Source organism: Mycteria americana, chromosome 9, assembly GCF_035582795.1.
Source record: "Mycteria americana isolate JAX WOST 10 ecotype Jacksonville Zoo and Gardens chromosome 9, USCA_MyAme_1.0, whole genome shotgun sequence".
In the NCBI taxonomy this organism is placed as follows: Eukaryota; Metazoa; Chordata; class Aves; order Ciconiiformes; family Ciconiidae; genus Mycteria; species Mycteria americana.
The window spans coordinates 16,862,788-16,878,362 of record NC_134373.1 but is presented as its reverse complement, the minus strand read 5'-3'; the positions used below and the strand labels follow the sequence as shown (position 1 = coordinate 16,878,362).

At 43.2% G+C, this 15,575-nt stretch overlaps 1 protein-coding gene across 1 annotated transcript in view; it reads left to right on the top strand.

Moving 5' to 3' along the window:
- Nucleotides 1-6,953: 6,953 nt before the first annotated feature.
- Nucleotides 6,954-15,575, top strand: part of ITGA4 (integrin subunit alpha 4) — a 37,770-nt gene continuing 29,148 nt past the window's right edge. Inside the window, exons 1-4 of the mRNA XM_075511489.1 lie at nt 6,954-7,138; nt 7,243-7,364; nt 14,399-14,505; nt 14,604-14,733. Coding sequence (XP_075367604.1) covers nt 6,954-7,138; nt 7,243-7,364; nt 14,399-14,505; nt 14,604-14,733 — 544 coding nt within the window. The remainder of the gene's footprint in view (nt 7,139-7,242; nt 7,365-14,398; nt 14,506-14,603; nt 14,734-15,575) is intronic.

Here is a 15,575-nt window from a genome sequence, read left to right as displayed (position 1 = left end):
TTGCAGACTACATGACAATGATACTCAGATTGGTCTTGTTCCTGCCATCCAACAAAAATTTTTTACATTTAAAATGTGAGGGCCTAAACTTTTATTGGACGTGATTACTATGAAATCATAGATACACAGCTAGCAAATAACTACTTATGAAGGTAATGGCAGTACCAAAGACATTTTAAGTCAACATTTTAACAACTAGAGCTCTGATAGCTTGGCCAGAAAGATTTTGTTTTCCCTAATTTTTAAAGAGGTTAATAAATCCATGAAGATGCATTATGTGGAATGGATGGTTTTTGTAATCATACTAAGAGCATCCATGGAAGGAGTGCTAGAACAGTGTAGGTATACATACATAACATACATAACAAGCTAGAACAATCTCTTTTTTTCATGTCCTCTGAAGAATTCCAGAAGTCTCACATTGCATATGGTTATACAAAATCATTGAATTTTCACTGCCTTCTACCATAATTCCATCTTGTCATAATTTTGTCCTGGATTTTGCTGTGGCTTGTTTTAGGCTTTTCTCTGCAACTCTGTTGACATCTCAGGGCTGCCTCCTGGTTAGAGATGCCTGCTTCCATCCTCACATAGATTCGGAGTTTGTGAAGTAATCAATTTTTGTGCATATCTAGGATTCCATGCTAGCATCAAAGAAATGAACAATGGATGACAAATATTTCTAATATACTCTGTCAGGAAGCAGAATCAGACATAATGATTACCATGCTTCATAAAGGTGGCCTGGAGTCCATATTCAGAGGTATGATCTCATTGTGATGTTGTCTGATGAAGCACAGTATCACATCCTGGAAAGCGTAAGTTATGGTATCCTGAAGACAAGATTGAAATTGGACTGGCATTTCCTCCAGATGTTTCCTTTCAACAGTTCTCTTTGAACAACTGGTTTGGTTTGGTTTGGGTTTTTTTGTCCAAGAAATAAGGGGGTCGTATGAGTTTGTTTCCCATCTGAAACATAGCTGTTGTCACTGCTGAAAGAACAGGCTCCACACACAACCAAAACCTTCATAATTCGGGGGCTGTTTTCATAGTGCTCACTTTTCCTATGGAGCAAAAGGCTTTCAGCCTCAGCATCATTTGACCTACAGATTCTAAACTACTAATTGTCCAATTTCCACCAATCATTTACCAAGCCTAAATTTTGTTACAAATTGTTAAAAAAAAAAAATTAAAAAGAAAAGAGAGAAAGAGCAAAGAACACCCCCACTCCTCTCAAAATGTTTGGTCATTCAAGTATCCTTGAATGGAAACCTTTGGAAAATAGCAACTATTAAGGTAGTCCTGTATAACATAATGGTCTCATGGTATTGACATATGCACATACTCAAAGGCTGATACAAATTGAAACTATCATGTGTCCAAGTGATTTTGGTCTAGTGATGATAAGTGCTGTATAAATTCATACCTGAGTATAGAACTGATGATTTTTGTCAGCAAAACTAATATCTACTTTGGTCTACTTTGGTTAAATAACCAAAGCTTGTGCTTTTAGCTTGTCCTCTGGTTTATCTTGCCTAGCAGAAGCAACAGACCAATGTTTACCTTAAAGTTGCTTTGCAGCTAAGAAATAAATCTAGGCAACGTTCTTATGAATTCTGTTCCATTCCCATTGCACCCAATCTCTTCAGCAGACATGTGGAACCTATGGAAGAATAGAAACATGAAAAACTAGAAACTCGCAATATCAAGAGATGGTCAGGAATTCTTCTGTGGAGAGATTAATATGTTGAAATGGAAATTAATTGCAGGAAAGGGTCAATTTAAAGAAATTATTCATATTGAAAAAAATGAAAACCAAATATTTTATGTTGAAATTCTCTGAACATACATATTTGTTTTTCATGTCAAAATAACTGCATCAAACCTAAAATATTTGTTTTAAAAGGTGAAAATAATGAAAAATGCTACAGCTGTGCTGATCCAGACTTTTGCAATGGAAGACACAGAGATGGCACATGAAAACACTCTTTGTTTGAATTTGAGATGGGAAAGTTTCAAAAGCTCAGCAATTCCTTTGGGATGGGAAAAGAGGTTACTGCCCAGCTCCACTCAAAACGAATTATTTACGGTTGGATCTGATCTTGCAACTCAAAAATCTTAGATGAAATTCTCAGGAAGAAAAAGGATATGCAATGCATTTATCACACATAAGCATATAATGATTAACTTCCAGACTTACCTATCTATAAATCAGAATGTTTTATAGTTAGTTAAGCTGTTGTTAACTATAATGATCTATTGGTTGCTTCTCGTAGTCAGGGTGCCGTAGTCATTGTCTGTATGACACCATTATAAGCTTACATATTGGAAAGCTCTTTTGGAAAGCCTGTCTTAACTTCACCAACACAAGTGTTCAAGGGAAGAAAAAACTTCTTTAAAGTATTTCCTAAAAAGACATCATGTGAGTGTGAAGACAGTATTTGTTGATTAAATGAAAAGCTTCTTCATCTATAACTGATTCTAAATGAAATTCAGATCTCTAAAGAGAACATAAACAAAATGATGAAAATTAAGACCCTTGCTAATATTAGCTGCTTTTTGCTGCTTCAGACATCTGTGCTTAATTATACTTGTCAGTGGACAATATATCCTCTTCGTGCAAGCTCACATATATCTTACAGCAGAGGGAAGATGAAGTTTCTTGAAGAGAATCTTAGGGGTAAGTGTAACAGTATATTTGCCTTCTATAATTTCTCGAATGACAGAGTATGAGTAATAGACTTTTTGGCCCACTGCCTTTGTTGGCGGGGGGGTGGGGGGAAGCTTACAGAGAAACAAGACATTGTTCTGGTCTGACCAAAACCCTAGATTTTCCATGTTTCAGTGAATTACAAAGGGTTAGAAAATTTCTATTTGAAATACCAATATTTAAGTACTTTGGCAATTTCAAAATTAAACTTTCAACTCTTTCTAATTAGGAACAGGAAATCAATCACTGATCATTTTTATTTCTAATTGAGAGTAGATTTAGAGACACTCTTCCAAAAGCAGTGGTAGGCTGACATGACACAAAGGAGAACAAGGACAGACACAGATGGAAGCAGGAAAATGCATGAAGTTTTTTAGGAACGTGTGCTTTCCCTTGTGTTTGCAAGACAGTGTAAGCACTCGTGATCAGTTACCCAATGCCAGCCCATACACAGGACTTAATTTAATTCAAATGCCTTCCAAGTTAGGGAATCAAAAAGGGAATAGTACAGGTTACGCAGAGGAAAGCTAATGACAGACATTCAGAATGAATATGTTCTTCCTATGTGATTTTCTTTCCCTTCTTCTCACCAGCATTGGGATGTATTACAGATAAGCAACGTTGACTGAGTGATTAAAGACCCAAACCATTGCTTTTCCCAAATTGAACAGCTATGGGGAAGGCAAGTTGGTCTTTTTCGCAGTGACTTCTTTTCATACCCCTTCCAAATGCAACAAACTAACACACGACAATCTCAGCAATAGTTACTACCTCATGATTGCATTTGAAATATTAAATCTTTAAGGACCATATATGATCTTGTGTAGAACTGTATGGTCACCTTGTTCACATGATGTTGTATGTTGACATTTATGGCACCAGTAAATCAGGTTTACTCGAATATAGCTCTTTCTAAGCTGGACCCCTCAGGACATAGGCAGGAGAGTATTTGGACCAAGATCCCTGAACTCCAGCAGGAGACCAATGCTGGGGAAATGGATTCCTGCGTCCATTTTAAGGTAGATGTGTAGGCTTTAACTTTGCAGACTCTTGCCACTTCTAGAAAGTTAAGGCCTGAGAAAACTCCTAAAGCTGCAGCACCAGCTTAAACCACCCTCCTAAAACAAGCAATACAACTGGCCAGCCACACAACATGTGCTGTACAAATCTGATCTAGGTTTGGGGGTTTTGCTGGGTTATTTTTAACCCAGATCACTTCTCTGATCGGGTTCACTGGTCAGACACAGAAAAATATTGGTGTAACAGAGGCAGCAGTATGATTCAAGAATGAGCAGCAAGAGATGAGGACAGTCAGATGAAGTGCACACATCTGCTATAAAAAGTGCCTGCCAAACTGTGGACTAGTATACTTTCTCATTTAACAAACCATCCCAATAGCTTCTCTGAAATTGCCTTAGATGGTGAACCAATGTCAAGCAGAAGAGGAAGTGACTGTGATGTTTTGCTTCTAGTGTTATTAACTCACAGAGGACTACGGGAGATGTGCTGTCCAGATTGCACAGTGGCAAGATGTTTTGGGAAGAATTTATTTTTATTATTTCAGGATAACTTTTTATTATTTCAGGATAACTTTATATATAAAAATATATTTTTTCTTTGTAAATACAGGTAGTTGGCTTCTAGTGTTGATTCCACCTTTTCTGCAAGTTCTAATCCCTAATAAAACTCAAGTTCTCTATTACACCATTTTGTCAGTTTTGCATTGATTTTGCTCTCTGCCTGGTCCTGCACCTGATTGGTACGAAAAACCTCAAATATTTCCCAAAATATGGATTTCTCACACTCCAGTAGCTTTATGTTCCACTGATTTCATTGACGTCTGGTGGATCATGGTCACATCTACTCTAGCACAGTCTAGGAGACAACAGACACGTTTTCTCCTGACAGGTGAGGTACAATACAATTCTCATCTGCATCACACAAGCAGCTATTTATGTTCCAATAGGTGAGTCCCACAGCTTTTCCTGTCAGCTAGAATTCCTGCCACCAGCTCAATGTCCTTTTAAAAAGTCTAGGGGCCGCTAGACTGGAGGTTCTACAAAGTCCCTATAACTTTCAGCAGTGCCTCTCTTTCTCCAAACTCTCCCAGGAATACTGGTCTCAAGAGACTGTAATTTGTCTCTGAATACCATAAGCAGCTTGCCCCCTTGCCTATATGACACTCTTTGATAAGCTACAAGGCCAAGTGTGAGGAACAAGTCATCCAATTAACGGTTAGGGTGGGGTTCTCTCAAATGATTAGAAATACAACTGCTCAGACGCAGTTGCATGGTTCCTGCATCAGCTATTTGCAAAATGATAGACTTAAGACTGGTCTTGAGAGAGAGCGGAAAGAACAGAGATGCTTAGGACATAAACTTCCAAAGGGAAAGGAGTCTGGGAAACTGTTCCCTTCTCCATCATTCAAGGGATAGAGCTTTTTGTCCATTTTTGTGAATAAGACATGAACCCAGGAATTGTAATAATATCTTGGAGACAAGCCTGAAAGTCCCCCAAAACTGGCTAAGTGGTCAGGGTGGTGGTGAAACAATGTTACGATTTCCCACCAACTAAACCACAGTTTAGCATTTCGGTTCTGAATCATGCTTGTTTTGCTGCTTTCAGAATGACGGTGAAAACTTATTGACTGGTAGAAATGCAGACTCACAGCTGCTGTTGATTGTTGTAACTCCTTTGATGCCGGTAGTTGGAAGGAAGATGAATAGCAGCTGAGGAGCTGTTTAACTCCTTTACACGAAACAGTCAGTGCTCCACATCCGTGTGATCCAGGGAAGCCCTCTGACGGTTCTAGAGATGAGGACTTAAAAAAAGATGCACTGCTGACTGACTGACAAACTGTCAGATCTTGCAATGTGCTGATCTTGTTCCAGGATCCACGTGTCTGCTCGCGCTTAGGATGACAAGATGTATCGCTCCTGCGTTGCCTCAGTGTCCTGCTCTGGTAGTTGCTCAGCATTTTGCAGAAGTGTTAAACTTTCCACATTTCCACCGACTGAATGGAAATTAAAGGAGTTTTTATTCCAAGAAACTTAAAATGCCATGTTCTGAATTTCCATTAGGGGATGGTACTCTACCATCTCACAGTTATTTCTAATGTGTATAATACTTGGTACTTGAAATGATACTGGATTTGCCTTCCAGATACAATAAGTAATCTTTGTAACTAAACTTTTCATTTTGACAAAGTGCTTATGTTCTTGTTCCTCTGGCTCAAAATACCGTTATACATAGGTTATCTGTACACGTGGATTACTATAGAGCAGGGGAGCCCTGGTATAAAAGGGGGCTCAGGACTGTCCTCTGCTGCCAGGGCACTGGTTTCAGGACTGATAGCCCCCCCACCAGGAAGGGGAGGCAGGGAAGACCCCCTCAGCACAATGGCGGTGTGGCAAGGCTTACAGCGCAGGGGTACTGGGATTTTTTCTAAATCTGAAAGGAAAACGCAAACCTCGTCATACAGTTTCCCTCCCCAGAAGACCGCCATATACTTTCCCTCTGCGCTTGGCTGGAGCTCCCCGGCTGGTGCTCAGGGGAGATGTGCTCCGGGAGCAGGAAACTGAACGAACTGGGCCCAGGCGTTTCAAGAGCAGCTGGGGCGGGAAAGTCTGCGGGGAGTTTTTAGGAAAAGCCTGCCGGCTCTCCCTTCCCCCTCTGCTGCCAAAACGCTCGCCGGCCCGGCCCGGCACACAGGCAGCTCTCCCGCGCCGCCCTCCGGGCAGGTGTACCGGGGCTGAGGTGAGGTGAGGTGAGGTGAGGTGAGGTGAGGTGAGGTGAGGTGAGGGGGGCCGACGCCCTCGCTGTCCCGCCGGGGGCGCGGGTCGGGACGGCCGCGTCCCACGGGCCGTGCCCTGCCCGGGGGAGTCCCGGGGGCTGTGCCCCCTTCCGCAGCACCCCCGTGGGCGCGGACGGGGCGGGGAGAAACCCGACCCCTGCCGCCTGGGAAGGAAGAGGGGCTGCCGCTGCGCGGGAGGAGGCGGCGCGGTGAGCGACTCCCCCATCCGGAGGGGACACCCCCACCCTGGGCTGCGGGGAGGCCGCCCGGCCCGGCCCGGCTCGGCTCGGCCCGGCCCGCCGGTAGCAGAGGCGGCGCAGGGCGCGGGCTGCCGCCGTCCCGGGGCAGGGCAGGGGCGGGGGCGCGGCGTTGCCCTCTCGCCGAGCGGGGGAGCCGAGCGAGGCGGCAAGCCGGCGCCGGGCGCCCGCCTGCCTGAGGCCGGCCGGAGCCATGCGGAGCTGCGAGAGGGCGAGGGGGGCTGCGGGCTGGGCTGCCCCGCTGCTCCTGCTGTGGCAGTGCCTGCCGACGGCGCGGCCCTACAACCTGGACACTCAGCACCCGCTGCTTTTCCGGGGGGGCAACGGGACCCTCTTCGGGTACTCGGTTCTCCTGCACCGCCACGGCGAGGAGAGATGGTGAGTCCCCGGCCGGGCCGGCCCCGTGGGGTCCGTTCCGCCCGTCGCGCGTTCTCCCGGCTCCGCCGGCCGCGGCCCCTCACGCTGCCGTCTCTGTCCCGCAGGCTCGTGGCGGGCGCCCCCCGGGCCAGCTGGCCCGCCAACATCTCGGTGGCCAACCCTGGGGCCATTTTCCGGTGCCGGATCGGGAGGAACCCCCGCGGGCGGTGCGAGCAGCTCCAGCTGGGTGAGTCGGCGGCGGGGCCCCGGCGGTGGGCGCCGGGGTGGGCAGCGGAGGGGCACGGCGGGCGACAGGGCTGTCCCCGCCGGCGGCGGAACGGGACGGGACGGTCAGTGCCCGCCCGCCTTGCGCGCACCGCGGCTCCTCTGCCGCTGCCTTCAAGGCTACGGGCTGCAGGCGGTTTCTCCTGGGTCTTTTCCAGATTAAAGTGGCGTTTACCTCTCGCTAAAGGGCGAGATCAACGCTATTGCCGAAGAGCAGCAACGGTGGCACCTTTTTTTCTGTAGACAGAAAGAAATGCACGAAAACTCGATTTAGAGAAATCGCATGTGACAGCTCCTGTTCCCACAGTTTTCTTTCACACCGTTCAGCACGCAGTTCAAAAGCCTCGTGAGAGTTTCGGTCTGTCTCTCGTACTTTTCTGCAGCAAGCTAGTTCAGCTTTCAGAGCAGAGGGCAAATGTAATTAGCTCAGAGAGGGGGGGTGGAAGTATGTGCCTAAATCGTCTTTTATTCTGCAAAGCCTTCCCTTCGTAGAAGCCACCCTAAAGTAACTCTGAACCACAGTTGTCTTGCAGATGGGTTCTCCCTGCTTGCAGATTTGTTGAAGAATTGAGTTTCAGGGGAACAAAGCTATTTTTGACTGAATTACTTTTTCCAGCTCCTGCATTTAACCAAACTCCTCTCTACCTCCCCAGCCGCCCCGTGCTTGGGAGATGTAACTGGATGCACTTATCCAACTTCCAAGTGTTTGATACTTGTTAAAAGGGAGAACACTTTGCAGTGGGTTGCAGTGGGTTACCGTGAATATGCATGAACTGCTTTGGGCTCTGTTCTTGTCCCCGTTGCATACAGTGCCGTTCATTCTCTCCTATGCTATGCATAAATAGCTTCCTGAACTTTCTATCCTGCTGAGAACATCCGATCCGTTAAAAACTATGAACTTGCCGCCCAGTAAGTGTAGGAAGCGCGGGAAAGGGTTTTCAAAATATTTGAAACCAATGAAAGCAATAGCGCACCATGGACTGATGGGCTTTCAGGGCAGAATGCAGCATTCTGTGGCAAAAATGTTAAAACAATTTACACATCTATGCATAATGCTGAGAACTGATGGGTTCTATCCATTTTTTTCCCACAGACAGAAATAAGAGTTATTTTTTGTAACTAAGCTACAAAAACATAAGATACTTCAGTGGTGCTTTACTTGTAGCCACATAAGGAAAAGAAGCAGTCGCTCATAGAAAGAACTGCAATTAAACTTATTCCAGCCCAAGTAGTTCTTTTTCTTTTTTTTTTTTTGAGTAATTTCATTCCAATATTATATCTATTGAAAAATGATATATAACAAAGAGCTTTTTTCTCCAACTGCTTGTTTGTAAGAAGAGGCTTACAAAAGTCAAAGAAGTCAACTAAAGTGGTGAAATAGTGTATGCTAAGAGGCAATAAACCCCTATTCCTGGACTGGAGGTAAAAATAGTCCTTCACTGTGTGGGGGAAGGAAAGGAGGGGAAGGGTAGAAAGTTTCAGGTTCTTTGGAAACTACATACATCTGCAGTATTTCTCAACTTACTCATTTAGCCAGAGGAGAAACAAAAGCTCTAATGAAGTTGCTTGATGGGCTTTTCCTCAGTAGCTTAGGGGATTCTAAATTAAATGGTGCAACAGGTGAATGAAAATGTTTATGTGGTTCCATAGGCTTAATTTAACACAGTTTTTATTCCTGAGTTTCGAGGTTGCAGGTTACACAATGATATTTACTGTCTTGTCCTGCATTTTTAAAAACAGTGATACCACAAGAGATTTTTGCAAAATGTTTGTTTCCCTTAGTGCTAGATGACATCTTTACATCACTAAGGTACGTCTACCGTATTTCTGAAGTTAAATAGATACTGAAAAGAAGTGCTCTATTGTAAAACAGGTCAATGAAAAAGCCAAAGGTGGCTGTGGTGCTTGGGATGTAAATGAAGTAGGATAGTATCTGAGGTTTGTTAAACTGCTGCCATCCTGCCAAGCAGTCACAGAAATACACAAGGGAACTTGCGATTGCAAAGCTGAACTTAATTATCTCTTGTCTAACTCATTCAGCCTGTCAGCAACTTTTGGACATAATGGTTTTATCGACACAGTGTCTTTCAGTCGGTGACCTCCTCATTCTTCTGCTTGGATTCTTGCCAGTGCCAAGTTTGGGTTCTGATCTCATAGAATAGGGTAATTTCCATTGAAAAATGTGCAGGGATATATTACATTGCTGGGACAGACAAACTGAGAAATAGCTATTTCTCTTTTTCTCTTAAACACTTGAATTCACATTTCTTTCAGTAAAAGTATCTCTGAGGTAATAAGTTTCTAATTATGAGTCATAGAAACGTAGAGGTGACAACAGGCAATAGAAGTGGGTTTTTCCAAATGTTGGGCCTCTGTAATAAAATGGATATGAATTACTTAGAGACATAAATATGTTAAAACACTTTGTTGCTATTTTTCACTAAAGTAGCCTTGAAACTGGCATAACTAATTAATGAAGGATTCATGCACAATTAGGAAATCCCTGATCACACAAAACTGCTGTTGTATTTTTCTATGTCACACATTCCTATCTGCTTCCTCAGTAGAGAAGGAGTTGCTGGGAATAGTCCTGAGCTGTAGTCATCCCAGCATCTGGAAGTAACTCATCCAGGCATACTTTAGAGAATTTTAATGTTGTTTAAGGTGTTGCAGGGGTCTGGGCTGGTTTAAGAGTCGAGAGGAGCCATAAGATATGCTGCCATGAGATACACTAGCAAATCTTCTGTCTTCCCAGACCCTCACTGGCACTTTTACATCTCTCTGATTGTTGAATAGTGGAGTAATGTTTTGAGAGTTTCTTTTCTAGTTCTAGTACTTCTGTCAATGGTGTCAAGTATTCTAGACTGCTGATTTATTTCTATTTGGAGTATTTTTAAACGATAACTTATGTTAGATGCAGAGGCTTGTAATCAAGCTCTAGGCATAAATACAATGCTTCAGGTTTACTATTTGGAGCACTAAGTGTCTGTCTTTTACGAGTCTTCTAGTCTTTTGAATTTCAAGACCTTGCCCACGTCAGTTTGGTGTAGTTTTAGATTATTGCAGAGGGACTTCCATAAAGTTCTTTAGATGTTTTGACTTATTACATTTTGGACTTGCAAAACATTACAGAAATTCTTCAACAAAAGTGCTCTCAGATTTGAAACAGAGTGATTAATTGGCTAAAAATACAGGAAATAATTTATAAAATTTGCCATCCAGTCTAAAAAAAAAAAAAAGTTTTAACTACAAATGTACACAGAAAATTCAGCACACGTTGTTTCACATAAGGCTGGAAAGCTCTGCCCTCAGTTTCAGCCTTCCACCCTTCGTTAAGTCCCTGCTACAATTAACCTATGAACAAATTGCCCTCTAGCTCCCCCAGCTGAAGCATTACAATGGAAAAGTGAACAGTTAATGGTTTTCCCCAAAAGGCTGTCCTGTGTTTGTTAAACTTTGATTTCAGTAAGTTTTGCCTTTGGTAGTTTGGCTTTTTGATCTCACTTGCATTGCTCATACTCTGCCAGTGATCTCCTTTGAAACAGCCGTACTATTCCAAGGAAGACAGGACCTTTTGGACCTAGGTCTGTTACAGAGTTATGGAAACAGCTGGCACTTAACTAAAATGTTTTGGGTGGAAGTGGTTTGAGGGACATAAGAGGGATAAGACCTGTCAAATCTATGAAAAGAGAAAAGATTGCCCTGGATGAATGAAAAAAGTGTCTGGTGAGGCCCTGACATCTAGGAGCAGGATATCAGAAGGCTTGTCGTCTTTGCAGTAGACTTCATAGTTTTAATCAATTGGCAATAGGACCAGAGGAGTTCTGGGAGAATAAAAAGGATCATGGGAGGCTGCTGGGCATGGAAAGCACTGGAGCAAGTTATATAAAACTGGTTTCTCAGATGACATTGCAAACATCTGTATTGGAGTCCTTGAGGCCAAAGCTAGAAGTGGCTTTGTAAGTTGTGACCTTATTTATATGCGATTGTGCTGTTTCTGTGGATGCGTGCAGCGGGGATTGTAGCAGAAGTGTATCTTCCAGCTGTGTAATGTACACAGGCTGGGCAATTACTTATCTCTCGGTGACTTTATGACAGCGTGTGCTCCTTTTCCCTGAGGCAACCAAGCTGCCATGTCCTCTTGAGCTTATGCAGTGCTGTTCTGTTGCTTGTGCAGAATACAGCATTTTCTCTTCTCATTCGATAAAGCTTTTATAATGTCATACCCTGAGCAGGGGCTCATCACAGTGTCTGGGATGTCAAGCTCACGCTTCTCTTGCCCACAAAGGCCTATCATTTCCAATGTGGTTGAATACTTGCCAGTCAGAGAAAGAGAGGAGACATAAGATAGCAGGTCAGCAGAGGGCCAAAGTGAACCTGAATCAAGAACATATGCTGGAGCCAAGGAAAAGGGGAATACAATCCAAGGAGCATGAAGGAATGGTCATGCTTTTTCTTGTTACAGACCTCTGAAATAGGCACAGGAATGAAGTGCTGAGACGAGCAAAACTTCTTATCTCTCACGACATCGTTATCTGGTCTTGTTTGACTTACTGATAGAAAGTCTCAGAAAGCCTCTTGAGATCTAAATTTATGACACTGGTCTTCTCCACTTCTTCCATTTCCTGCAAATCCATATAAAGCAAGTCCCAGGTAAGTCATTGTCATAAGAAGATGGAAAGCGTTACTAGAAGGGAGTTACCAGAAGTTCCTTTTCTGATTTAAAGGAGGATTAATTCTTACATGTGGGAGTGTAATGGAATTTTGTTTTCTGAGGAGATTTCAATCAGATTAACATGCTCTATAATTCATGCAAACCATGGAAATGTCTCCCTTAGGAAGTGAGGAGTTCTACATGACATAACTCCAAAACTAAATTCCAAAACTAAATTCCAAACCTAAATTCCAAACTTGTGTCTGAAAATGGTATATATTCAGTACGTGGAAGTTCATGTTACTGACATTAGCCAAGTAGGAGAATTCAGAAGCTTATCGCTTGAATCTCAGTAACTGACAACCTGCAGAAAAATCAGCTTCTTTTTAGTAGATTTTTGAAGTAAGGCATTTTACTTCATGCTTGTCTTGGAGTAAGAGCCCACATGTTGTTAATTACTGTTCCTCAGGTGGCCTACAGGAATTACTAAATTACAGTAACATAAAATCTCTTGGCCCAAAGACAACTGAATGTGATGTTTTTGTGAGTGCTAAGGTCGGTTCCTGTTTACTTGGATTTTGCATACTATTTCCTTGATGTCTTAGGGAAAGGCACATGGGGGAGGAAGTGTGGTAAAGAAGAGATGAAGGAAGGTCAGATGTCTCTTCACCCTGTGAAGGGTGTTGTTTTTGGAAGAAGGTAGAGTACAGTTGCAGTGTGCAGGGTGTGTTGTCTTCTCTGCAGCATGGTGAGAGGTTCCTGACTGCACTACTCTGGTCTTCCCATTGGAGCAGGGAGCAAGTGTGATGTTTGGAAAAAGTGGAGAGATAGTATGGAAGTAGAAGAAATCAAGCCTCCAGCAGTTTTTTCAGACAAATGTCAATTGCTAGGCCGGTCACAAAACAGTAGGCAACAAGCTCTGAAATAAGGATGGTTGTTGGGTTTTATTCCTACAAATGCTTCTCCTGACATTTTCTTACCATGTGATAAAGACCATTAATCTGGTATTTTCTCTCAAAAAGTCCATTACATCCTAGGTATAAAATCATTTAAGTCAGTGTTGGTTGTGAGAATGTCTGTGGGCTTTGCTACATACATTCATCTTTCTCTGCTAAATAGCTTTTCTGCTAAATAGACAAGGTGTGTCCCTTTACTCTGTTTCCATACTTAATCAGTATTGTGCAGTTGTATGTATATAAAATGAATTCAGCAAGTCCACTAAATTAGGACCGTGTTTATTTAAACTCTCTAATGCACTGGACAGTAATAATTTCACCTCTGGTGTGAGCACAGTTTTGGGGGTGTGTTGATTTATGTGTTTCCCTCTCAAACTATGTCCCGTCAGCACTGGTACTCTGTGATCCGTATTGGCGCCCTCTCCTGGGTAACTAACCCCCTTAAACCTCGAAAGTTTCAGGTTCACCAGTAACTGCACTGGATCTGGGAGAGTCTTAAAAATTATGCAGAAGAGCTTGTTCAAATGACATGATGTGTTTCCTTATTTTATAAGAATTTTTTTCATAAACTGTGTCATGCTGATGCATAGAAAATACTGTTTCAATAATTTGGTTAATGCTTATTCATACAAACATCTTACAAATGAAAAGCTTGCTTCATGTAACTTAGAATACTTTTAAATGTGTAGCTTCTCTTTACCATGGGTACCACTACTGCTTACTAGAAGGAAGCAAATATTTGCTAACTCGGCAATACTGTGCCCTTTTGGGGGAGTTAGAAGAAATTTCACTATGTCCTCTAAGGTTTTAAAAATTAACTCTCCTTAAGAAAAAAAACAAAGAGCTACTGCTAAATAATTGCAACAGTGCAAGGAGTACACAGGACATGCATACATAATGATCTGACATCCCCAGTAGAGAGTGCAGTTATGCACCCTTTATTTGATAGCCGTTTGCAGTAGAGATCATTTTAAGGTCTGCTACCAATAGATATGTGGTTGGAGAGATGCTTGCTTTAGGCTAGAGTTTAGGTAGCACTCATGGGTGTTACTTGCTTTTCTTGTGAACTTTTAGGCTGAAGAACACTTGCAAAGCCAACCCTTCATCAGACTGAGTGTAATGTCACTTTCTGTCTTAATTTCAATAATGATGGGGAAGCCAATCCTCACTGCCAACCTATCATGTTCAGAACCAGTACGCTCCCGTTGGCTACCTGCAGTTGAAGAAAGTGGAAAGTCTATGTGGCCTGTGTAAAACAGACAGAGGTCAGGTCCACCAAACCTGAGTTACTGCAGTCTCCCTGTAGGGTTCTTGGGTGCTCCTGTTACCCACCACGTGGCCCTTCAGCTTGTCCCCCTGTTCAGAGCATTGGTCTTTGTGTCCTAGGCAACCCCAATGGAGAGCGCTGTGGGAAGACTTGTGTGGAAGAGCGTGATAATCAGTGGCTGGGTGTCAGCTTGTCGAGGCAGCCAAAAGAAAATGGATCTATCGTTGTATGTATTAACCACTGGAGCTGCGTGTCTGTTTGTCAGACTACCTTCACCTTTTGTACACTTCTGTGTCAAATGTCATGTTTGTGCTTTATCCATAGGCTTGTGGACATAGATGGAAAAATATCTTTTACATAAAAAATGAACACAAACTCCCATACGGTATTTGTTTTGCTGTGTCTTCTGATTTTCGAACTGAACTGAGCAGACGAATATGCCCGTGTTATATAGGTAAGCGGAATGCTTGGGCCCTTTGTAGGGAAGAGTAAGATACATAATTGCATGGTGCAGAGTTTGTGAAGAGCCTGTGCTGCTCTGAGCAGGCTTTCTGCAGCCAAAGGTTTGAAGATTGAGTGCTGATGGTACCGAGCCCAACTTATGATGTAAATTTGTTAGCAAGATGTTTATCACTTCAAAAAAAAGCTGCTTTCAAAAAACTAGTTTAAATAGGGCATCAGAATACTTGCTCCTTGGACTGGATCACTGAAGGATGTGTGCTTCTCAAAAATAGGCCAGTAGAGGACATCCTGCTTTCCTTTGCTCTGTCATTTGCTTGCTCTGCTCAGGAGAGTGCCTCACAGCAGAGCAGCAGTAATACCTGCAAGTGATTGTTGCCATCTGCTCCTTAGCCTTTGATACAAAGCTGCTGTAGTTCCTTGACACAATGTGTGTCCCTGTTCCTTACTTGCCTCCTGCCAAGGCCACTGCTGTGGTGTGAGACCTTCAGTGGTCCTTCCTCAAAGGACTGCAGGAGCAGAATAAGAGTCAAGACCTGAAGCTATCAAACAAATCCCTCCCTGCCTTCCCTTTCACACCTCCCTCCCATCTAGAATGATCTCATGACCCTGCCCCTTGCCAATGCAAGGAAGAGCTGACAATCTGGCCTTTCCATGCAGACCGATAGAGTAATGCCATCAAACGTCCTGCTGCTGGCTTCGGAGACTGTTATGAGCATTGGTGAAATCATGCTTTTGTCTTCGGTGACTTTTTAAGTGAACAAATCTATGGATGAGATGAAGGGAACCCTGATGGGAGGCAGTTAGCAAAGAAAAGCAGGAAAACAGAGCTGGGAG